Raw genomic sequence first — 25,777 nt, forward strand, 5'->3', positions numbered from 1 at the left:
CACATATAAAAGACATCTAACACCCTACTCAATGTGAGAAGCTGAAAGCTTTTCCTCTAAGATCAGAAACAAAAGAAACGATGCCCACTCTTGCCACTTATATAACTGTAGTACCTAACTAGAGCAAATAGGTAATAAAAAGAAATAAAAGGCATCTAAATTTGAAAGAAAAATGTTAAACTGTTAGATACTACAACCTTATATATAAAAAACTCTAAAGCCTACCTACCAACCTGCGTGTGCATGCACACACACACACACACACACACACACACACACACACACACACACACACACAAACACACACACAGAAACACCAGTTGAGAACAAATGAATTCAATGAAAGTGAAGGATATAAAACCAGCATACAGGACTGGGGGTGTAGCTCAGTGATAAAAACACTAGATGCCTAGCATGTGTGAAGTGTGTGTTAAATCCTCAACACTGAAAACAAACAAACAACGGCCAACAGCACCATTATCTTCTAACAATGAACTATCAAAAAAAAAAATCAAGAAAATACTCCCTTTTAACAATATATGTATTTTAAATGCTTAGGAATAAGTTTAACCAAGAAGGTGAAAGGCCCATATACTGAAAAAAATGTATAATATTAATGAAAGAAATTGAAGACACAAAGAATTAGCATTGTTAAAATGTCTATACTACTCAAAGTGAAGAAGAGATTCAATGTAATCCTTACTAAAATTCCAATGTCATTTTTTTACAAACAGAGAAAAAAATAATAATCCTAAATTTTGTATGGAAACACAAAAGACCCCCAAATAACCAAAGCAATCTTGGACAAAAAGAACAAAAGTCAGAGCCATAACATGGACATCAAAATACACTACAAAGCTATCATAATAGCATACTACTGACATTAAAAAAAATAGATCAATGAACAGAGAGCCCAGAAATAAATCCATGTGTTTAGAAAGGAGTTTCTTTAACAAAGGATGTTGGGAAAACTAAATATCTACAGGTAGAAGAAATTAGAGGCTCATCATATATAAAAGTCAATTAGCCAATCCCCAAAATCCAAATATCAAATGTTTTTTCTGATTGAAGGAGGCTGATTCATAATGGGGGAAGGGATTAGAAGAACTCTAGATAGGACAAAGGGGAGGGAGTAGAAAGGATGGGGTATGGGGATAGGAAAGATGGTGGAATGAGATGGACATCATTACTATAAGTACATGTATGAAGACACAAATGGTGTGACTCTACTTTGTGAACAATCACATACATGAAAAATTGTGCTTTATATGTTTAGTATAAATTGCAATGCATTCTGCTGTCATATATAAAAAATTAAAATTTAAAAACATAAATTTAAAAAATCAACTAAAAATGGGTTAAAAGTATAAACATAAGGCTTGAAATTGAAAAATTAACCAAAGAAAAGTAAGGAAAAAGCTCCCTGACATTGGTCTGAATGATGATTTTTGGACATGTCTCTAAAAGTAGAAGAAACAAAAGTGAACACAGACAATTGGGAATACAACAAACTAAAAATCTCCTTCTGTACAGGGCTGGGAATATAGCTGAGTGGTATAGCCTAGCATGTGTGAGGCCCTGGATTCAATTACCAGTACCACAAAAATAAATAAGTTTCTGTACAGCAAAGGAAACAAGCATTCAAATAAATACAAATCTATAGAATGGAAGAAAATATTTGCAAACCATACATTTGATATGAGGTTAGTAGTCAAATATGTAAGAAAACAACCCAATAAAAAGTAGGCAAAGGACAGATGAGGTGGCATACCTGTAATTCAGTTACCCAGGAGGCTGTCAAGGACAATCACAAGTTCAAGGCCAGCCTGGGCAATTTAGAGACCCTGTCTCAAAATAAATAAGGCTTGGGGGTGTGGCTCAGTGGTAGAGAATCCCTATGTTAAATTTCCAGTACAAAACAAAAAGCAAAGAACCTGAAAAGACATTTCTCAAAAGATGGCCAAGTATCTGAAAAATGCTCAACATCAGTAATCATGAGGGAAATACAGATCACAACCACACTGAGGTACCACCTCCCTCAAGAATGATTATTAACAGAGAGATAAAAGGGGCTGTAATCATGATCAGTGGTAGACCACTTGGATAATGTGTGAGGCACTGAGTTTGATCCTCAGCAGAACATAAGAAATAAATAAAATAAAGGTATTGTGTCTATCTACAACTGAAAAATCTAAAAAAGAAAAAAGAAAGAAAGAAAGAAAAAAGGTAAGTATAAGGAGAATAAGGAAACCTAGGCATACCACAATGGGAATCTAATTACTATAGCCATTTTAAAAAACTATTTGGAGGGTCTTCAAAAAAATAAAAAACAGAATTACTATATGATCCAGCAATTCCATTACTATGAGTATGTATCCAAAAAATAAAATAAAATTAGTGTGTTAAGGAGGTTTCGCCCTTCCATGTTCACTGCAGCATTATTCATGATGGCCAAGATACAGAATCAATCCAAGGGTCCATATATAGATTTAAAAAAAAAAAAAAAAAACCTGATACATGTACACAATAGAAAATAATTACTCAGTCTTTAAAAAGAGGAAATCCTGCCATTTGTGACAATATAGATTAATCTTGAGGACAATGTGTTTAGGAAATAAGCTAGGCACACAATAACAAATACCATATGATCTCACACAAGATTAAAAATTCCTGGGCTGTGGTTGTGGCTCAGTGGTAGATCACTCACCTAGCACGTGCAAGGCCCTGGGTTTGATCCTTAGCACCACATAAAAATAAATAAAGATATTGTGTCCATCTACAACTAAAAAAAAAAAAAAAAAAGAATTCCTAATCCCCAAAATTCAAAATGTTACAAGATTAGAACTTATTGATCCCTGACATGATGTCAGAAGTGGGGAAATTTATACCTTACCTTGTTTGATAAAAGAACTAAAAATACTATATAAAGTTACCTTCAGGTTATGTGTATAATATACATATAAAACAAAAATTTTGTGTTTAGACTTGGGTTCTATCTTCACTATAAATATCTACATATAAAATCCAAAATCTGAAACCCTTTTGGTCCTAAAATTACAGATAAGGGATATTCAACTTGAATGTAGAATCAAAATAAAGTTAAAATTCACAGAAGCAGAGAATAGAATACTGTTTACCTGGTGGGCAGGAAGATTAGGTATTTCAAGGACAGAAACTTTTAAATATACAAGAAGAATAAGTTCAAGAGATATATAATTTAGTGACTACAGTTAATAAGAACAACATATACTTTAAGATCATCAATGGTAGATTTTAAGTGTTCTCACCACAAAAAATAAGTACATGAGGTAGTGCATATATTAGCTTGATTTAGCTGTTCCATACTGTATACATTATTTCAAAACACCATGATGAAAACCAGAAAAATACACAATGTTTGCCAATTAAAACTAAATTTAAAAAATAAAAACCTTATTTTTCATAACTAAAATAACGGAAAAATTATTGATGCCACAGAGTGTGTCCTGATATAAAAAATGTCTGATGATCTTTATTTTAATCAATTCTTTAGGTTGTAAGTTACATTTTGCCTTAGTGAATCATTAAGACATCATTTGCCTGCTAGTAACATCTTCATACTTAATAAGTCTTTAGAACTAAACACAAAAGTCTAATAAAAGAGAAGATAGGGATCACTCTTCCACCCCAAGAAAAATGCAAGAATAATTGACATTTCATTGAAATAAAAACTTGTTTTCACATGTTTTCAGCTGTTATACTTTCACATTCTTTTTCAGGGGAGGGGTTACTGAGGAGTTCAATCCTTATTTTTTTTTAAAGACAAGGTCTCACTGAGTTGCCAATTGCCTCACTTTTGCTAAGGCTGGCTTTGAAGGCTCAATCCTCCTGTCTCCCAAGTTGCCGGGATTACTGGCGTGTGCCACCACACTCAGCTTACTTTCACATTCTAATCACAAAATAAACTTTAAAAAACAGGTCTCAAATGATTTTATTGGAATCTAGAGAAATAAAGTTCATTGTTCTCCCTTATTTCCCTCTCTTTAAAAAAAGGAGGGAGGGGAGCTGAGGCTTACTGGTAATGTGCTTGCCTTGTATGTGTGAGGCACTGGGTTTAATCCTCTGCACCACATAAAAATAAATAAAGATACTGTGTGTTCATCTCCAACTAAATAAATATTTTTAAAAATTAAGGGGTTTTGGCTCAGCGGTAGAACGCTTGCGTTACACGTGCGAGACCCTGGGTTCGATACTTAGCACCACATACAAAAAAAAAACAAACAAGTAAAATAAAGGTTTTGTGTCCAACTACAACTAAAAAATAAATAAAACAAAAAAAGGGGGAATGTTAAACCCTCTTCTGAAGCATATATAATGAGTTTTACTTTTTCTTTTTTTTCCCCCCTCTTGGTACTGGCAATTGAACCAAGGTGCTTTACCACTGAGCTACATTCACAATCCTTTTTATTTTATTGAGTCAGGGTCTCAATAAGTTGCTTAGGGTCTCACGAGGTTGTTGAGGCTGGCTTGACTTGCAATCCTCCTGCCTCAGCCTCTCGTGCCACTGGGATTACATATATGTGCCACACAGCCTGGCTAAAGTTTTTCTGTGAGTAGCTGGGTAGATACAGAGGAACCAAACTAGTTCATCTCTAGTGTTACTATACCAGTGTGAGGAAGAGGAAATGGGTAAAGAGACTTTTTAAAAGGGAAAATATGAAATTAAGATATTCCCTTATTAGTATAAAATAAAGATGCCCAGCTAACAACCTTTCCCTGTCTCCTGAACTCCACTACCTGCAACACTTCCTGGCCCCATACCAACATACACCAAGAGTGTTATTTCTACTTGATATGCTAAAAAGGGTTACCCTATATACTGACTGTTCACCTAGACTGAACACACACTACAATTTTTGAAACTAGGATCCCTTTCAATATACTCCATAATGCATTTTTTGTTTGTTTTAACTGGGGATTGAACCCAGGGGCACTTAACCACTGAGCCATGTTCCCAGCCCATTTTTTGTATATAAGACAGGGTCTCAGTGAGTTGCTTAGGGCTTTGCGAAATTGCTGAGGCTAGCTTTGAGCTTGTGATACTCATGCCTCAGCCTATGGGATTATAGGTTTGCATTACTGTGCCCTGCAATACTGCATTTTCACTTTCAAAAATTTCAAAGGGCAGGGCTGGGGTTGTGGCTCAGTGATACAGCGCTCACCTAGCATGCATGAGGCACTGGGTTCCATCTCAGCACCATTTAATATAAAATATTGTGTCCATCTAAAACTAAAAAATAAATATTTTAAAAAATTTCAAAGGGCAAAAGAAACAGTTAAAGCTCTGCACTAACCCAAATGTGTAAGCTACACAGAATCTTTTATAGTGAACCGTACCCCCCACCAAAGTTTTGAGTAATGAATAGAAAATTATTTTTAGGGAGGGGGAGAAAATTATTTTTAAATGTACAACTTAACTAAGATCTTGCAGTAATCGGTATTGATTAATGACATGGCACTAATAAATAAAAACCAGAAAATGAATGTGCTTTTCAAAATCTGATTATTTACTCACTGAATTTTTCTGAAAGTAGCTTGCCAAGACATAGCCAATGCTGTAAGATGGACTAGAGTCTACACTTAAGAGAAAAATATTAAGCAAAATTACCAAATAGCAACTATAGGTACCACATTATCATAGAATATTGGAACTAGAAATTAACCACTTCAAGGATAAGCTCTGGGGCTGAGGTTTTAGCTCAATGGTAGAGCATTTGCCTAGCATGCACAAGATCCTGGATTCAATCCCCAGTGAGTCAAGAGGGATTAGAACAACCTCTTCACCAGGAGTGGTGGCACATGCCTATAATTCCAGTAGCTCAGAAGGCTGAGGCGGGAGGATCACAAGTTCAAAGCCAGCCGCAGCAACTCAGTGAAGCCCCAAGCAACATAGGAAGATCCAGTCTCTACACGAAATATATATATATATATATATATATATACACTTATCAATGGACTTGACATTGCATTGAATCTGTATATTACTTTTGGTAATATGGCCATTTTGACAATTATCTTTTTAAAAAATATTTTTATTAGTTATTAATGGACCTTTATTTTATTTACATGTGCTGCTGAGAATCGCACCCTGTGCCTCACTCATGCTAGGCAAGGACTCTACCACCGAGCCATAACCCCAGCCCCTAAATGAAATATACTTTTTAAAAGGGCTGGGAATGTGGCTTGGTGGTTAAGCATGCCTGGGTTCAATCTCTGGTACCAAAAAACAAACAAAGAAACAAAAAACAACCACCTCTTCATCTCACAATTTAGAATATGAATTTCAAAAAGATTAAAAACTTCTTCACAATGGCTAAGACCCATGCTGTCTCTTGACTGTACAGCTTAATGTTCTTTCCTTCTAAGCACAGCATGACAAAAAGCTGCTTTTATTTTTTTAATTTTTTATTTCTTTATTCTATTTGGTTAAAGTTCTTTTTAAAATTCCTTATAACATCTTCATTAAATTTTATTATTAAAATATTTTCTGGTGCACACCTATAATCCCAGCGGCTTAGGAGGCTGAGGCAAGAGGATCACGAGTTCAAAGCCAGCCTTAGCACTTAGCAAGGCCCTACGCAACTCAGCAAGACCCTGACTCTAAATAAAATATGAAAAAGGGCTGGGATGTGGCTCAATGGTTAAACAACCCTGGGTTTGATCTCTAGTATCCCCCACAAAATTTCTTATCCTATAACACAAAGTACAGAAATGTGAAACATAATTCCAACACCATAAAATAAAGTTATTTTAATCCATTAAGAAAAAATAAATTTTAATAGGTTTTGACATAATATAACTCAAAATACAGTACATTACTATTTACATTTCTTGTTCTTGGGATGAATGTCTCACTGTTCTTATAATGAAAACTTCACTTTTGAAAGAGATTTAGATAGATATTATAAGGTAATTAATCATGCAAAAAATCTTTAGAAATTATTAAAATTTTCCTGAAACACTTCCCAAAGCCTTTAAAATGAAGACATTAGAAAAAAAAAATAAGACTTAGGTTAAAATTTTAAAAATCCTAAATAAAGTGTATATTCAATTAATATCAGTTCATTACTGATATTAATGTTAAGATGCTAACAGAGAATGAAGAAGCTATATCAGCTTCATATTTTTTAAATCTAAAACTGTCATTAAAAAGTCAATTTTTATCTAATAATATAGCCCTTTAAAAATTCTAAATGGTCGGGAATGCTTCCCTCCTCAGTCCTTGCAGAAATCATGATTTTTTTTCCCTCCAAAACAATTTTTTCTTTAAATATTTAGTGTTCCTATTTGTTATCACTATCATTAGTATTGCTGGCTTCAAAGCTTCTCAGTATCAAGAATATTCACAATTCTCTAATCCCCAAAACCACTTTGGAGCTCTTCTTATGACAATGGTCATATTTTAAATGTCAGTCCAATTATAATACATCATACAATGTGGTGAAAGGCAATTCAAGTTATCAAGTGAATAACAGCTGAGCCCTGTTGTTTCTCTAAGTGTACTACTAGGATTCTACAACCTGTCTACTTCAACAGAATCTGATATTAACTTTAAAAACCTTCCCTAAATTGTAAGGCAAAAAACTGATTCATCTGTAACTGTCCCTTCCTTGTTAAAAACAATGGCTTCCGTATCATTTTTTTTCTCTAAAGAATTTCTACTGGTAAAACAGATAAAAATTGTGGGGCATGCGCCCAATCTATGTATACCCACTTATAAATTATTCTACTGTACTTAAATACATTATACATTATTAACATATAAAAAAAAACTGTAAGAATGTGAAAAAACATACAAATCACATTTTCTTCCTATCTCCCAGATTATCTCAACCATACACTAGTAGGCACATAATCCCTTCACAATTTGTTTTTATATTTTTATTGTGGCAAAATTTACATAATATAAAATTTACCATTTTAATGATTTCAAATGAAGAGTACAATTCCATGGCATTTAGTACATTTACAATGTTGTAGAACTATCTAGTTCCAAAACATTTTCATCCTCTGAAAAGGGAACCCTATATTGACTAAACAGCCTCTTTTCATTCTCTGCCTAATCTGCAGCCCCTGTAAACCATTAATATGCTTTCTATCTGTATAAATGTCTATTCTGGTTATTTCATACATATATAATCATATGACCTATTGTGTCTCAATTTTTTCATTAATATTGTGTTCTAGATTCATACATGTTATAACATGTAAGGTACCTTACTTCATTTTATGGATGAATAATATTTCATTATACAAATAATATTTATTTTGTGTATCCATTCATCAGTTAATGGACATTGATTTATTTCCACCTTTGACTACTGCGAATTGTGCTACTAGGAACGCATGTGCACAAGTTTTTGTTTAAAAGCCTATTTTTAATTCTTTGGTATATATATTTAAAACTGGAATTCTTAGGACATAAGGAATTCTACCCCTTGATTTATTAAGGGATCACTACACAAGAGGTACACTATTGTGCATGCCTGTGAGCAATACATAAGAGTCTCATATCCTATTTTATAGATGGATACTTAACCTACAGGAACTAATCTTGCTTAGTCAACAACCAGGTTCCCTTTAGAGAATGTCAAGAGGCTCCTGGAATGAAAAGGCATACAAATAGACTTGGTACTATGACAAGCACTATAGGATCTCAATGTTATCTGCAAATGAAGTTACCAGAAAAAGGAGGAGAAATGTGTGCAAAATAAATAATAAATGAAATCTCTCTCTGTCTATCTTTATATACACACTGGCAGGTTACAATTGTATGAGGCTTGGACTAGACTCTATGTTCTGACCTTGAATGCTTATATATTTAAATACAGCATGCCCCATTAATATGAAGAATTATTACACATTAATGAAAAAAATAAAATCCATTTTGCTTAGGCTACCCACAAACTTACTAAAACAAGCTTTGACTACCTTAACCATGTTTATTTTCCCTGCTGGTTTTAAATAGCTTAGAGATTCCTTTCTAGTTGCTGAAAATGAATACCTTCCATAGGAAATTTTAAAAGAATCTGTCAGTATATTTAAATCACATTTTCAGAGCTATCCACCTCCTGAAGACTAGGATTCTTATGGGAATAGAGCCTCCTGAAATAGGACCTTTCAATCTGTTCCTAGTGTTTGCTTTTCTACACCAATGTAACAAAATTACTGACTATTCTCTTAAAACAGGAAGCTGAATCCATAAAAGTTTCATATTAATCAAGAAAAAATCCTGACCACCAGTCAGATCAAGATTTACATACTTTCTCCACTCCAGAATTTTAGAGCACTCATTCTGTGAAACATCTAAAACACTCACCTCCTATTTTGGTATTGCAAATACACCAGTTTCGTGTAATAGAGCCAAGTTAGTAATTACTGATTATAAATTAATAGTGTAACAAGCAATATAGCCACACTGTATCTATTAAACCCTGTGTGTGCTGTTTTTCACAGTAACTCCAAAGGCACAAAATGTCTTTTACATTTCACAGTAAATCTAATCAAAATTAAGAGTTTACACACAGAAAGTTGAGTACTAACCTCTAAATAAAAATCATTACCATGCATTAAAAAGGCATTTACTTTCTTTCAAGTCCTTCAAATCAATAAAGACAGCCTCAACCAAATTCTTACTATTCTGTAGGCTTTTTAAATCTATTGCAAACTCTAAGACCATAAAAATATATTAACAAACATAAATACATTTTACAATATAATGATTTTTGGGGGGTTTGATATTAACAACTGAACTTAAATTTCTTATATTGCCATAACAAAACTTTACTATTAAGTAACATACCTCAGACAACCCACCACTAAATATGAGACTCCCCCATACCTTTCTCCATACCTAAGTTTAATGAACTATGTGAATCATATAGCTTACTCATCTTTTATTTTGGAAGATATAAGCCCAGATTTTTTCAAATTAAAAAAATCATCATAAACACTATATAAGTTCAGAATCTTGAAGGTCAAACCAATAGTATTATAAAGCATCTACTATGAGAAGCATGCTATATGTTTCAAAGGAGGATAAGGCTTCAAATTTCCCATTACCCAACTAGAAAGACATACTCCCTCAAAAAGTGTGAGGTCTATTGGACACATTCAGTCTATTATAATTTCCTATGAGAGACCACACAAAAAATTAAATAATCAGTCTGGGAAAGAAAAGAAAGATTTCTCAGAAAATATGTCTAAATTGAGATGCTCCTTTCCCTTTGTAGACAAAGAGCAATAACTAGGGGAATGTGGTAAAGTAGACAAGAGCGGGCAATTAGGCATATGAGAAGGTCCCAAGTAAAAGAAAAATATTCTAAAAAATAAACAAATTAAACAAGAAATTAAGCTTTAGTCTGGTTAGAATGTAGGGTGAGAGGCAGACAGTGAAAGAATGTTTAAAAATGCAATAAAACTGGGCATATGAACACCTATAATTCCAGCTACCTGGGAGGCTGAGGCAGGAGGACCACAAGTTTAAAATCAGACTGGGCAGTGCCACAGGTGATGGCAAATGCCTATAATCCCAGCAGCTGGGGGGCAAAGGCAGAAGTTCAAAGCTAGCCTCAGCAACTTAGTGAGGCCCTAAAGCAACTTAGAAAGACCTTGCTTTAAATAAAATATTAAAAATAGTTAGAGATATGGCTCAGCAGTTATGATATGGCTCAGATTGAATTACCAGGATTCAATCCCTGGTAGAAAAACAAAACAAACAAAATCGGCCTGTGCAACTTTGTGAGAATTTGTCTGAAAATAAAAAATAAACAGGGCTGGGGATATAGCTCAGTGGTAGAGAACCCCTGGGATAAATCCCCAGTACAACCAAAAATAAAGGGGGGGGGGAGGAGGTCATGCAATGATTCATTTTAAAGAGAAGATTTTATTCTAAGACATTTACTTCAGTTAAAATATAGGAATCCTTTGGGAAAGTAGTCAACAAGCACCTCAGAAAGCAGATAAGAAAGCATTTACAATAATCAATAAAGAAAGGATAGTGATCTAAATTTAAGAAAAGGAAATGGAGCTGAATCAATAAACCTGATGGGACAGGGGGTTGAAAGAATACTTCTTTTGTCTTGACTGCCAATTTAAGGAAAATGTGCTATATATTGAGTGTGGGTGTGCAGGAAGCAATGATAAATACATTATCTATTACAAATATACTGGTATTGCATTACATCAAAATGGTCCATCCAGTTCATGGTCTGATGTTTGAGAATAATCTGTGGTAGGAATATACACTTGGAAACCCATCAGCATATGGGCGGTCATTTAAGCCTCAACTTCAAGTCAGTGAGAACATCCAGAGAAAAGCATGCAAAGTTAGAAGAAAGCCAGTAACTGAAACCTAAGCAGTATCAAAAGTGAGAAGGGCAAAGAAAAAAGTAAATTCAAATTCATGTATAAAGCATACTAACTAGAATTACAGAAATCAAAGAGAGGCAACATACATTTATATAGAGAAAATTTACAATAACAAAGTTAAAAGTATTTGCTGAGCATTATACTGACAGCTAAAAATAGTAAATGAAAAGGGTTGGACTGCTCTACAAATCTGATCCAATTGTTTTGCCTTTGTAAATAATTTAAAAATAAAACTGAAATACATAGTCTAGATTTAAATGAGATAGTATCCTAAAAATGAAGGTATTATGTTGTTATGATTGATACTTTCAAAAGAACACTATATATGTCATAAAATGTTTCATTTTAACTTGGTTCTTGATGTACACATGTATATTCTGAAATGTTCATTAAGAAACTGTTTCAAATAGAACAGTAGTTAACAGGGGCCAGGGACCTAAAGCACTAGAAGGTATGGAAAGAAGACAATTAATGTAGACAGGATGCAGTTGGACAAGAGTAACTTCTCTACAGTTCTGTATCACAGTAGGGTAACTATGTCTGACAAAAACTGTATAATTCAAAATAGCTAGTAGAGAAAAAATTTTAATGTTTTCAACCTATGAAGTAAGTATTTGAAGTAATGAATATACCAAGTACTCTGATCTGTTCCTTATTCACAGTATACATGTATTGAAATATCACACTGTACCAATAAATATGTACACTTACAGGTCCATTAAAAAGGGCACACACCTGTAATCCCAGCAACTTGGGAGGCTGAGTCAGGAGCATTACAAGTTCAAAGCCAGCCTCAGCAAAGCAAGCTGCAAAGCAACTCAGTGAGACCCTATTTCCAAATAAAATACAAAATAGGGCTGGGAATGTGGTTCAGTGACCGAGTGCTCAAGTTCAGTCCCCTAGTATCTCCATCACTTAAAAAAACAAAAAGGAAAAAAAAAGAGAGAGAGAGAGAGAGAGCTCAGTGTGATGGCACATGCCCTATCCAGCTAACTCTGAAGGCTGAGGCCAGGAGGATTTTGAGTCCAAGGCCAGCTAGTCAATTTAGCAATACCCTATGTCAAAATAAAAAATAGCTAGAGATGTAGCTCAGTGGTAGAGTACTTGCCTAAAATGAATGAGGCTCTAGGTTCAATTCCTAGTATTTATAAATGAATGAGTGAATGAATAAATAAATATACTTCAGTTTGGGCAGTAATATTTTTAATCTTGCTACCCTCATTACCAGTAAACTGTTGGCATGAACCTTTCTCTCCAACTAGAAATTTAAACATAAAATTATCTTATGCTCTTACATTTTGTGAACCTTTATTTAAAAATATGTGACTGTATAAAAAAAGAGGAATGATAATGTAGAACAAATGGAAAGTAGCAAAAAGAAAAGATGAATCAACTTTTCCCACTTAAATGGTAAAAACTGCAGTACCAGGAAAAGTTAATTTTTTCAAAATACTCTACATAGTTTTTATTTAAAAAGAAAATCATTTACTGGAAACTGGACTAAATTGTTAAGTAATATAATATGGCTTTCTGGAATTATATAGCAAATATGGCCTGGCAAAAAGTCCTGAAGAACCCATGAAAAAATACATTACTCCTTAATCTCTTAGGATGACATTTTGGAACCTAGTAAACACTGTTTCATATTTTCTTTTGAGTCATTTTCTCTTTCACTCTTTCTCATCAAGCCATATCTCAACCAGTACACCAGTTTTACTTCTGCTGCAACCAGAGCAACACCTGATCAACATTAACTAAAAAAATTTAAAGTTGACTTCATTTTTTTAAATTAAAATTCCTTTTATTCCAGTTCTTCTGACTTCAACTTCTTTATACGACAGTTGTTCAAATGAATTTTTAAGGTATAAACAAAAATTAGCCTTCAATGTCACAGGTGTGTCAACAACAACAAAAAATTTTCCAGGGCTGAGAATATAACTCAGAGCACTTACTTAGAGGTCCTAAGCTTGATATAATAATTATAGTTGTTATTACCACCACCTGATCAAATGCAGGCTGGGAGAACAGTATAATAGGAAGGAAACATACTTAGTATATATTAAAATTAAAGAGTGCCAGGTGTGGTGGCGCAACTCCAAAGGCTGAGATAGGGAGATCTCAAGTTGAAGTTCAACCTGGGCAACTTAGTGAGACCTTGTCTCAAAACAAAATAAAAAAGGCCAGGGATATAGCTCAGAGGTAGAGCGGCCCTGAATTTGATAACCACACATCACTACCACAACCCCCAATTAATTCAGAGACAGAAAGTCTGAAACCAAATGACTTTCCTGTTCTACACAACTAGAAAACTGGAGAAAATACAGAAATAACTATTTTCTGATATTGGGCAACTAATAGTTCACAAATGTGATCTGTGAGAGGGAAGAAATAAATGAGAAAGGTCTACGATCACTCTTATTTTCCACTTGGAAAGATACTCGGTACTAAGGAACAAGAAGATGTCTTGCACAGACAGAAAACAGTTTGGGGAAGCTGAAGCAGCTAGAATATGTGGGACAGAACACCAAAGAGGAAGAAATAACAAAGAAAAAGACAGCACAGAATCTGCATAGAGCCTTTGGCTGAATCAAAGATCCATGCACATAAAATGAAACTTCACAGACCAAACAAAGAATAATTATCATGGAGCTATATACCAAACTAGAAGCCTTCAACCAGCCACAATTAAGACTCTTCATATAACAGACAGAAAAGTCATGACATAAAAATAAGGTAAGGCCAAATGAGTCCTAGAGTAAATCTCCCCCAACAAAGCTAAAAGCATAAGCCTAACAGAACCAAGCTTATTCCCAAATAAATGACCTGTCGGAAAAAATGTCAACATTTTTTAAAGAGTATAAAATCCAGCCAGCTGGATCCAGGAGGATTGAAGGCAGGAGGATTGCTGAGGCAGGAGGATTGAAGTCCAAGGCCAGCCTCAGTAACTTAGCAAGGCCATGTCTTAAAAAAATATGGGGGGGGGGGACTGAGGATGCAAAGGAGTGATAAAGTATCTTTAGGTTCAATTCCCAAAAGAAAAAAAGAAATCTAGACCCTCAACAACACTTTCACGGTGTCTATTGTCCAACACAAGATTATCAGACAACTGAAAATTAAATCACAATATACTACAGAAAATGTTACCAACTAGCTACACATGGTGGCACACACCTATAATCTTGGCAAGTCAGGGAGCTAAACAACAAGATGGTAAGTTTGAGGCCAGCTTCAGTAACTTAGTGAGACCCTACCTCAAAAATAAAAAGGGCTGGGGGTATATTTCAGTGATAAAGTATCCTCGGGTTCAATCCCTGACACAAAAGAAAGGAAAAGGGGGAAAAAGAAAAGAAAACTCTGCCTACTAAGAAGACCCTGAACAAATTATTACTCAGTCTTCTCTGGCCACTTGCAGCATTTCCCTATGTTAAAGTCGGAGACTTAAGAGGCAGAAGCAGCTTTCCATAATAATAACTTAAAATAAAAAAAAGTAAGTAAAAAAAGATCCCACTAAAAAGTAAGACAAAGAAGAATAAGTTGTCACAAGACAGATCTGTCCATTTGTAACTACTACACATTATGCATCTAATGACCCAAATCATCACAAAAATAGTATATATGGAATACACTAGTTACTAATATATAATAAATACAACATTTTGAGCCTGCTTATGAAATTGAAAATACACACACACACACACACACTGGTTTTTACCCCCAGTTTCTAACACAGAATTCCCAAGATCCATAATTTCCTGACTGAAAGGAGTGACTAACAAAGAACTCCAAATCCTTTAGAACTTTCTTGGTAATAAGAGCAACTTTTGTCCTAATAAAGTGACTCTTGGCAGGCTCCTGGCAACACCAAACCATGATTAGAAATCTGGAACTTTCAGTCTCAAATTTGTCCTCTGGGTAGGCAAAAAAAGTTAGAAATTGATTATTAGGCTCCATAATAGACAGCGTTTGGAGGACTTCTAGGTTGGTGAACAAACCTAGGGGATGTGAGGGTGTCGCATCCAAACTCCACAGTGAAATAAATCTCCCATACTTAGGACCAGATTTTGCCTTGTCTCATGTATCTCTTATCTATTTTAAAATATTCTTTGTAGTCAGGCATGGTGGTGCATGCCTGTAACCCCAGCAGCTAGGGAGGCTGAGGCAGGAGGGTCCACACTTCAGAGTCAGCCTTGGCAAAAGCAAGGTGCTAAGAAACTCAGGATGACCCTATCTCTAAATAAAAAATACAAAATAGGGATGGGGATGTGGCTCAGTGGTTGAGTGCCCCTGAATTCAATCCCTGGTACAATTAAAAAAAAATTCTTTGTTATTAATCAGCAATAAATAAAATGTATTCCTGGGCTCTATGAGCTGCTCTAGTCCAGGGTAAACTGATTTTAAAGCCAACTCGGACAGAAATTATGGGTAACCCAAGGATCTGTTAATAATTGGTGTCTAAAGTATAGAGCAACCTGGTGGATTGAGGCCCCAACATGTAGGTCAGCATTAACTCCAATTATTGTTAAGAAATTTAACTGGAACTATAGGATACTGATATAGTCAGAGAATTGGTCTAAATGGGAAAAAAACATCTATACATCTGGTCAGAGAAGTATTGAGTATAAAGATAGTTGATTTTTCCTATATATTTTCCTATATATTCATCTGCTGTCAGAAGAAGTACTAAACATGATGTAAGTATAGAAGGCAAAATAGTGCGTTGTTTCCATTATACTACTTAATACAAAATAGGGCTGAGGATGACTCAGTGGTTGAGTGTCCCCCAGTACCAATACAAAACAAAACAAACAAACAAACAAACAAAAACAGAAACTGTTCAGTGTATCAGCAAAATCATGAGACACAATTCTGACATAATTGGTTATTCTGATTCAAAGAAAACTAAAAGCAATCAATTAAAGAGTTACTATATGAAAGTATCATGACAGTGCAAGTGACTAGTGAAAAGTAAACACAAATGAAGAAAAGAAAATAATAAGAAGCCACAGAAAAAAAATATAAAAAGAAAATAGCCAAAAAACACTGTAATTGAAGGGGCAATTCTGGCAATGATATCAGAGAAGTAACACTACAAAATCTCTGTCAACAAAGATGGTCCTCAATCAAGAAAATGTTAAATTATACTTCAGTACAAACATATTTGGATTAAAACAAAGAATCTCTTTTAGAAATCACTCATATTAGTTGAAATAAAAGATGCTGACATTCAAAGGAAAAGGCAAAGAATTCACAGAATGTTTGAGTAGTCAATGGTTTATCCCTTTTAAATGAAAAATTTTATACTTAAGGCAGCTACCTCCCTCCTCCCATTAATCTTTGTGCCAAATAACTTGAGCTGAATCTTGCTATTCTATAATTTTCTCCAATGAGTTGAGAAAGTTATGAGTCTACTCTAGTAACCTATGACTTTAGTATACCTACTAAATTCTAAAATTCCCCAGAATATTCTTCTCAAGTTAGCCAAACCCTTTATTTGAAGTTAAGGTATGGTTATAGTTTTTCTTAATTTTCCCACTTTTGTTCTTCACAGACCCACTACCAAGATATTCTTTAAAACAGTGAATATGAAAGTTATTTCATTCAATAAATAAAGCAGGTTACTTACCTATAATGCTGACTTTCTGACAGATAAAAACCAGATCATCATGACTAATTAGAGTCTAACCATTGGATAAAGAATTCTTGAAAAGTGAGTACCAAGATCTGCTCAATAAGGATTCTCAATCCTGAAATCCAAAAGTCCATGGAGGAAGTCCTCACTGGATGATGTATGTAAATATAGCTCAGACCAGGAATTAGAAGACAGAAGTTTGATCCTATTTCTTCCACTGATTTGATACTTTGCTCATTTTTGTACTACTGGGGATGTCCCAGGCATGCTAGGCAAGTACTCTATCACTGAGCTAAACCCCAGCCCTCAGTGAATATACCATGAATAACCTAAATTAATGAGTCAGAAAATGTGGATTGTATAATGCCACCTATCCTATGTCAAATGAGAAACTATATGAAATTGCTTCAATAATTTACAATATAGATGTAAAATTATCTGTGGGAGAATAATTCCTCTAGTGCTCTTTCTCTCTAAGGAAATCTATCCCTAGTGAATTTTCCTGAACCCGTAAAAGAAATTATTTTGACGAAGAGCAAAAGTAGATTCTTAAAAAGCAAACTTACAAAAATTAGTATGAATTTTCTCTATTCAGGTTCTGAAATTGATGAAAATATCATAGCTCTCAACTAGTAAGTAAGCATGATATAACGGAAGGTCAATTTGTAATTATTTGGTGTTTATAAATGGCTGAAAAATAACATTCTCATCTGGAAACTATCTGAGTAATACACTTAGATAAGCAATAACTATCTTAAGACATTTGGATAAATTTACACAGTGGTACAAATGTAAGCAATCTGTTATCAATGAGTTAACTCTTTGCAAGGTCCTAACAATCTAGATAGAACCCCTATATTTGACTTTTCAATACTCTGAATTATTACAATTAATACCAAAGACCCTTAACTGAAGCTATTCAAGGCCTTTCAAATAAAAATAACATTGTACAATGAAAATTAAGTATCAAATGACCAAATCAAATTTTTTTGAACTTATTTTCTGGTGATTACCTTCTAAACTGAAAGAAAAGTTCTGAATATTAAAGCCCAGGACCGAAAATCTTCTGTATCTGCACTTCCTAAAGCCAGAACTTCAAAACTCAAGAGATCCATTTCAGGGATTCTGATTCAAAATCAGCAAAAGGTCAATTCCCAAACAGAAAGAGCAACCACAGTTAGGTAAATGATCTCAGTCAAGTGAGCCCTCTAGGCCACAAAAGGAGTCACTAAGCATCATTTAACTTTAACAGAATCTGCCAACCTTGTAGATCAGAGAGCTTTGAGAGAAACTGTATTTCTTTTGATCATCTACTAAAATGATACACAGCTGGAATCTGCCACAAAAAGATTCTCTCTGGTCTCTTGCCACAGTTCTCCATTTTAATATATAAAAGCATAATATGGGCAAATGTGTTAAAGAGAGATAGCACATTAAAAGGCAACAAGGTAAGTACCCAGAGTATCTGCAGATTCATTTTCCTGGCCCATACCCTAATTTACCATGTATTGGGTTTAAGATTAGACTCAACACACAGTATCTTTTCAAACATTTACAAGTCACAAAATAACCTTATATGTGATGGCCTTGCAAATGAGATGAATAAATTAAAGGCTAAATGCCAGGATAGGTGGCTGCTAGTTAAATGATCACTTAGTTTAGAGGAAAATTTTTTATTTTAGCTGAGTAAAGTAGGGCTTCCTGCCTCTAGGCAAAAAATTATCTTCTATTAACAAGCTATTTTTAAAATGGGCTATCAGGAAGTACTACTATTCCCTTCTAGTAAAGACAATCATGGTTAGTCTGGACAATGCTTGATTCTCAATTTCAAAGTACAATAATCTAGAGAACTTTTCTAGCATAAGACTAAGGAAAAAAGAAATATTCGACAGGGTATGTATTAATGCATGTATATTAAAATAAAATAATCCACTGACCCCAAATGCCTTAAAAAAAAAAAAACCCTAATGGGTTTTAACATCATAAACTTTTCACACTGCCATAAACTTGAGACTTGAAAGCATGACACAGATATCACATTGCTATTTAACAAGGGTAAGTTGGGTAAAAAGAGCTAATATTATATCCAATTATCTCTGGGTTCTAGACAAAAAGCACAGAAATCGGAGTATGCAAAAGAAAGGTACTTTAATGAAAGAAATTACCCTCTTTCAATTTTCCTAAACTCATCTCTAACCAATATGCTAATCATGATGCTCTTTCTCCATCTTATTTGTCCCAATTTTCTTCCTTGAAAAAACAAAAGTTAAAAATGAAGTATCATACTGTACCATCTTCAAAAGATTTGAAGCATGGCAAATAGGCAAGATTGAGTGATTAATTTTCCCCCCAAGGTTACCCAATAAAGTATTAATTTGAGAATACTGTCCAAAGTAACCAACATACAAATTCCAAAGGACTCTGCATATTCGAAGGAAGCCATGAAACCATACTGCTCTAATCTAAAGATGAACATGGATGAAGATGGAATATCACCTTTTGATATTATAGACAATATCTTTAGGTAATTGTTTTATGGGAACACATTCTTTAGAATCATCATCAGGAAATCTCTTACAAAATACTACAGTGACTATTAATGGAAAAATATTTTCCAAGATCTACTGATGATCTACCAGCCAAGACTTAAGAGAAAGAAACAATGAAAATCAAATAATAAAACAAATAAAGTAACATTTTATGCAACTGGGGATGTAGTTTGGTAGTAGAGCACTTGCCTAACATGTGCCAGCCCCTGGGTTTGATCCACAGAATAGAGAGGTTTGGGGGTGATGAACTTTAAGACAGGTGTGGTGGTGCACACCTACTTAGAAAGCTGAGGCAAAATGATCACTTGAGCTCACAAGTTTTAAGAGCAGTCTGTGCAACATAGCCAGACCCTGTGAGAAAAAATCATTTTTGGTACTTCCTCAACATATTTGTTTTGCATCCTTGTATTTGTAGATTAAACACCTCTACTTTTAAAAAATTGATACTATATATGAATAGTAATAACTTAATTCTTATTTTTAATTTTTCATTTATACAATTATGATGTTTTTCTATCTCAAATTGGACTTCAAACATTTCAAATACATGAGATTCCTAACATTTTTTAAAAATAAATTTATAAAACTCTCAAATAATATGAACTCTTCATTGAATCCAGTATTAAACATTATTTTAAAAGCAAACAAAAATTTTTTTCAAAAAAAGAAACCTACTAGGTAGGTCATCAAATTACCCTATGCAAATCTGAATCATCTCTTAGGCATGACCAAAAATGTATCATGTCCCATAACCAGGATTTGATACTTTGATCTGAACATATGGAGTCTGGCAATTGTCACAACAAAAACACTAGAAAGGGTTCTCAATTTCAAAGTATTTTTGCACAGCTAATACAATCTGATTATAAGTTTAAAAGCCTACCATTTTAAAATAAAGGTAATTAACTTATTAAATAAGCTTTTTACTGTTGTTGATCACAGTATTTATGATGAGCATTGTTTGTTATAGTTTCTTAGCTTCTTTTAAGATTATTAAGACAGAATTAACTCCAATTCACTTGTGTTACTTTCCAGAATACTTTAAAGTAATTCTAAGCAAAACTGTAAAAAATTTGGACATAGAATTCTTTATTTAGAAAAGTGCCTTTTTAAGTAAAGACTAAGAAGTGATGATATTTTGAAATAGTCTTCCCTTATATTTACTATTAGGAAAAGTTGAGTCAAACACTTTATGTAAACTAGAGAACAGATACTAACTTTAGATAATGAGCTAATTATAACATACTATTAACTGTCATGGTATTAACAGTAAGATCTAATTTTCTAAGTCACTAAAGTCAAAGATAATGCATAAAGCACAATTTTTAAAACCAAAATTTTAATTGGGATTTAAATGTAAGCAACTAAGATAAAAGGAGATTTCTAGCTTGCCAGATTTCCCATATCTGGATGATGTGTACACACACATTATTTGTTCTATACTATCTAAAGGAATAGATTATTACATAAAATTCTACAACTATAAAACAAATTATATTGTGGTAAGTCAAGATGTTCCCATTTTATAAATTACCCTAAATGGTTTAAAATTTAAGAAAAAATAATAACACTATCATTCATGTTTTCACGTCTTATATATGTGAAATACCAGCAAAACTGTGTTGTCATAGGGAAGAGTAATAAACTTGAGTTTTAAAGTCTTTTTTCAAATTTTTTTAAGAGTTAAAAATAATCATTATGCTAAACCAAAACTTTTAGTTAAAGCATTAATTTTATCTGTAATAAAATGTACTATGAATAGAATGTATGAATAAATAGTGAAAACTGGGGGAATAATAAACAAAGCAGAATTCATGGTTACCATATTTACACATACTCTTTGTTGTGTTTCAGTGCCACATGATCTGATTCAAAGTAATAAACATCAGGATCATCATCTTCCTCTTCTGTAATGTGCTGATTGGCACTCTCTTTGGCAGATGGCAAATGTCCAATATTAAGTCTTGTCTCTGAGGGTTGTTTACTTAGTCCTTCACTTCCATAGTTTTGAGAGTCACAACATACAGCTTTTTCATTTTGAGAAATTTCATCAGGATTTGTGGGAGACTCACTTACATTATCACTAACAGGTGCATTTGTTTCATTGGAACTATGATTATTCTCCTCAAATTGTCCATTTTCTCTGCAAGGAGAACCATTTTTAGTGGGACTACCTCTGGTAGGGACCGCCCTTCGTGGTGAAGTTCGCAGGGTATAGCGATGTTCTTGAGGCTCTGATAAAGACATCATCTGAGATGAAACACAATCTAGAACAGAAGATGAATCTAGTTCTCCAGAGACTGGCATACTCTCAAGATTTGTGTCCAGGACGTTACTGGTGTTTTCATTACACTGCTCTTTTGAGGCACTGCTATCTCCTACCACATCTACTTCCTCCTCAGAATCCCTTAAAGATGACTGAATTTCAGAAATGGGGCCTGAAGCTGGCTCAGTAGTCAGCTGATTAACATGTTCCACAGGTAGGCAGGTAGTTAATATTTTGTGGTCCTCCAACTTGACCTGCACTTTTGAATTTGTGCAAGGCACGTTATGGTCTATATAACTGTCCTCCTTCCTACTATCAAGGAACATTGCTGTTTTGGTTTCTGAATCCCCATTTTCAGCTAATGATTTTTCCCGCAACACATAGGAACCAGTGCTATTTTGTTTAGTGTTCCCATCAGGTTGACAGTCATCACAGTTTATAACAGCTGAATCACTGTCATCAACACCATTGACAGCCAAATAGCCTGTGATTTCTTCAACTACTGTAGAATTAAATGGCCCTTCCTCATTGAGATTCACCTTTTTAATTTCCCCTTTCTCACAATCATCCAGTATAAGACATCGACAAGCTCGTTTAGTCCCTTGAAAATCTGCATCATTGTCCACTACTGTACTCCTCTGTTCTACTGACTCCTTGTCTGATTTTATAGGTGAATCTTCTTCTGAACTGTTGGGTGCTTCTGATCTAAGACAACGCTTAATTCTTTTTAAAACTGGTGATACAGGTTCTGTTTGCCTTCTCTCACAATTTTCTATGGCCTGCCTTTCTATGTTATCCTTTTCTGAAGAAGAAAGTCCTCTTTTCCTAGGGCTTACCCATGATTCTCGAGTACTTTGCTGTTTTAAATCAGTGGTTCTTCCATTATTGTTTCCTTTCTGAATCTGTACAGGCTCTGGTCTCTTCTTTGGTGATCTTGATCGCACTTGGGAATGAGAAGAGATTTCTTCAGGGTGAGCAATGCTACGATTCCTTAATGTTCTACCACAAAAAGATTCATCCAAGCCGTTTAACCCCACTGTTGATCTTGTAACACGAGTAGATCGGGAAGCAGCCATACTATGGCAAGTCCCTACAATACGGTCATCATGATCCACTCATTGGGAAACCTTCAAAAACGTAAACAAAATAATGAGAAAAAGGTAATAGTTAATATATCTAAAACAAAAGTTTATAAAGCCATAATTTTTTATTGTAAGTATAGCCAACATTAATAAATGAGACAAAAGTTCTTTTATTTCCAATAATGATATTAATTACAGCTAACAATTATATGGAACAATTAATATGTGCCAGGAATCATCTTATTTGTTTAACACACATTAACTCACAAGAACTCGGGTGCTTCTATCACTCCTAATCTACAAATGAGGAGACTAAAGCACCATTTGAGTAATCTGTTCCAAGTCATACAGCTAGTAAGTGGCACAGCAGGGCTCTAGAGACCATGCGTTTAGCCTGCCTCACCATTTATTTCTCTCTCAGACAAGCACCAAATATCTAGAAAAAAAAAATCTATTTAAAGATGAGATTTCATCTTGGTTACTAAAATAATAATCTTAAATTGATATAACAGCTATCTTGCAAAAACTATTCCAATCATTTCTAAGATTCTCTCAAAACATTCTTAGGAGATAAAAAGGCAGACTGTTCTTTATAATTTGCTCTTACTAACATACATTTCAGGTCAAATTCCTCCATAAGAATCTATTTGTATCCAAAAAATTTTGGTTGTAGTAGAGGTTTTTTTGGTAATTAAATAGATGAAAAGAAATCACAATCTTAGTTTGTACTGGCTAACACCAAAATAAAACAAAGTCTTCCTAGTCTCCAGAAGAGAAGCCATAAATCAGAAAGTGAAAGGAAGTATTCTAAAAGCATAGAAGGAAATGGGAAAGAAGCCTCTGAGCAAATATTTACATTTAAGACATCAGAAGTATACACATAACCCTACCCTTTCCCTCTTTGAACTCCTGTGTATATAGTGTATGTCAGTTTTAACGCATGGTTTATGACATGAAACAAGTTTTCTGATGCTTGATGTTTCCAAGAGATCAATGTGAGGAATAATGAATAAAAGCCTTGATGATCCATATGGATAAACTCTGAAAGATTTAATGATAGCTTCCAAAGGCTTCCCAATTGAGCACAATAAAGGAACTGTTAACATCTCAAGTCTCCATTACCTACTCTTCATCTTTCATAAGATACTTTGTAACTTAACTGCAGGATGGTTAGAGAAAGAGGCCAATCATGGCCATAATGCAAAGTTCCAGAGTTTGCTCCTGCATTTTGCCAACCTTCTACAGCCTCCCTCAAGTATAACCCTCCAAATGCCCTCCTACTCGTTTCCTTTGGCAAATCAAACACAATCTCTTCTTTGCCTCAACTAGAAGAATCTAACAATGGAAAGGTCAGAATTACAGAAGACACTGCAATATGTACCATATACAAAAAAGAAACTTCAAAAGGATATTGTCTCTTCCTGCTGACACAGGGATGTAAGAAAAAAAGGGTTCTGTATCCCTGTTTCTGGATGCCTTCAAATGAATTTTGAGAAAAGTGGCCTGTTAAACTATGTTATGTTGGTTGAATTTTAGTTTTGTTTTAGAGTATGACATACTTTCAAATTTTTAATTAACATATTTTAAAAAGCTTACAAGACTCATAAAACTAACCCTGGAACTAAAGCACAGTAATTTGTTCTAGATACTTTTGTAGTAATCAAGTGAACAGTAAGAATGGGACATATCAACCAGAAATTAGAAAGTTTCTTATAGTAAACTTTTACTGTTTGGAAATTCCTTACAGAGATTTGTGATACACCATAAATTTCTACTTATAATTACAATAAATTTAAACTTCAAATGATATTTTAAAAGAAAATACATTAAAAAATAGTAAACGAAATTTATTTCGCGTACCCAAATCGAAAGCTATCAAAGTTGAAGATTAAATATTAAGTACCCATATACATTTACAAATAAAAACTAACAGTAATTTTTATTGGAAAAAACCTAATGCAAATAATTTGAATGTAACCCTGATTACAATTTATGGTTCAAAACTAATATTGACAATAGTAATATTTTACAAACATACACAAAGAATGTTAATTTTTACTTTTAAAATGCAAGGTCAATTAAAGGTGCAGAAATCTCTTAAATGACTCCATTAATAGGACTTTCTAATTTCTCCTTTCTTTCCACACCAAACTGAATAGAAACAATATCTCTTCTGCAGTACAACCTCCCAAAAAGAGACTACTTTGTATTTTGGATGAAATAAAACTATTATTATTAGTACTCAAAATTACTTATACAGTGTGTGTTTCTGTATACCATTACAAAATACCTATAATGAAGGCCTATATTATCTCTTCACCATTTCCATGATGATAATATTGAAACATTCATTACTGTAAAAGATTTACACTTCTTTTTGCATCTTCGGCTCCCTAAAATTTTTTTATTCCATTCAGTAACTACAATGAAGTCCAAGTTTTAAGATTCTTAAGGTTGGCATTTAAAAAGAACCTATTTAAAACAAGGGTCTTTTGGTAAACTCTTACAACTCCAAATGTAGCCTGAACTGAACATGATGGCACACACCTGTAATTCCAGCTACTCAGAAGGCTGAGGCATGAGAACAGTCTGGGCAACTCAAGGAGAAAGAAAAGAAATAAGAAAAAATTACAAGGACTGAGATGTGCCTCAGTAGTAAAAATGCCCATTACTGCAAAAATAAATAAATATTGAAAAAATATTCAAATGTAACTTGAAAAGCACCATTAATGGAAACTCTTAGAAACTTACTAAAAATGCAGAATGGGGGCTTAGAAGTATAGTTCGGCAGTAGAATACTTGTCTAGAATGCTGGAGACCCTGGGTTTGATTCTCAGAAAAT

General features: G+C 34.0%; 2 protein-coding genes across 4 annotated transcripts in view; one reads left to right on the forward strand and one right to left on the reverse strand.

Annotated features, from left to right (window-relative positions):
- The window catches only part of Miga1 (mitoguardin 1), a 574,792-nt gene that overhangs the window by 354,770 nt on the left and 194,245 nt on the right, over positions 1 to 25,777 (forward strand). The window lies entirely within an intron of this gene.
- The window catches only part of Zzz3 (zinc finger ZZ-type containing 3), a 134,127-nt gene that overhangs the window by 65,522 nt on the left and 42,828 nt on the right, over positions 1 to 25,777 (reverse strand). For all 3 annotated transcript variants that reach the window (XM_013360940.4, XM_021730104.3, XM_005330691.5), the window contains exon 4: positions 21,425 to 22,980. In XM_013360940.4, coding sequence (XP_013216394.1) covers positions 21,425 to 22,929 — 1,505 coding nt within the window. In that variant the 5' untranslated portion in view covers positions 22,930 to 22,980. The remainder of the gene's footprint in view (positions 1 to 21,424; positions 22,981 to 25,777) is intronic.

Source organism: Ictidomys tridecemlineatus, chromosome 11 (assembly GCF_052094955.1).
Source record: "Ictidomys tridecemlineatus isolate mIctTri1 chromosome 11, mIctTri1.hap1, whole genome shotgun sequence".
NCBI classification, from domain to species: domain Eukaryota; kingdom Metazoa; phylum Chordata; class Mammalia; order Rodentia; family Sciuridae; genus Ictidomys; species Ictidomys tridecemlineatus.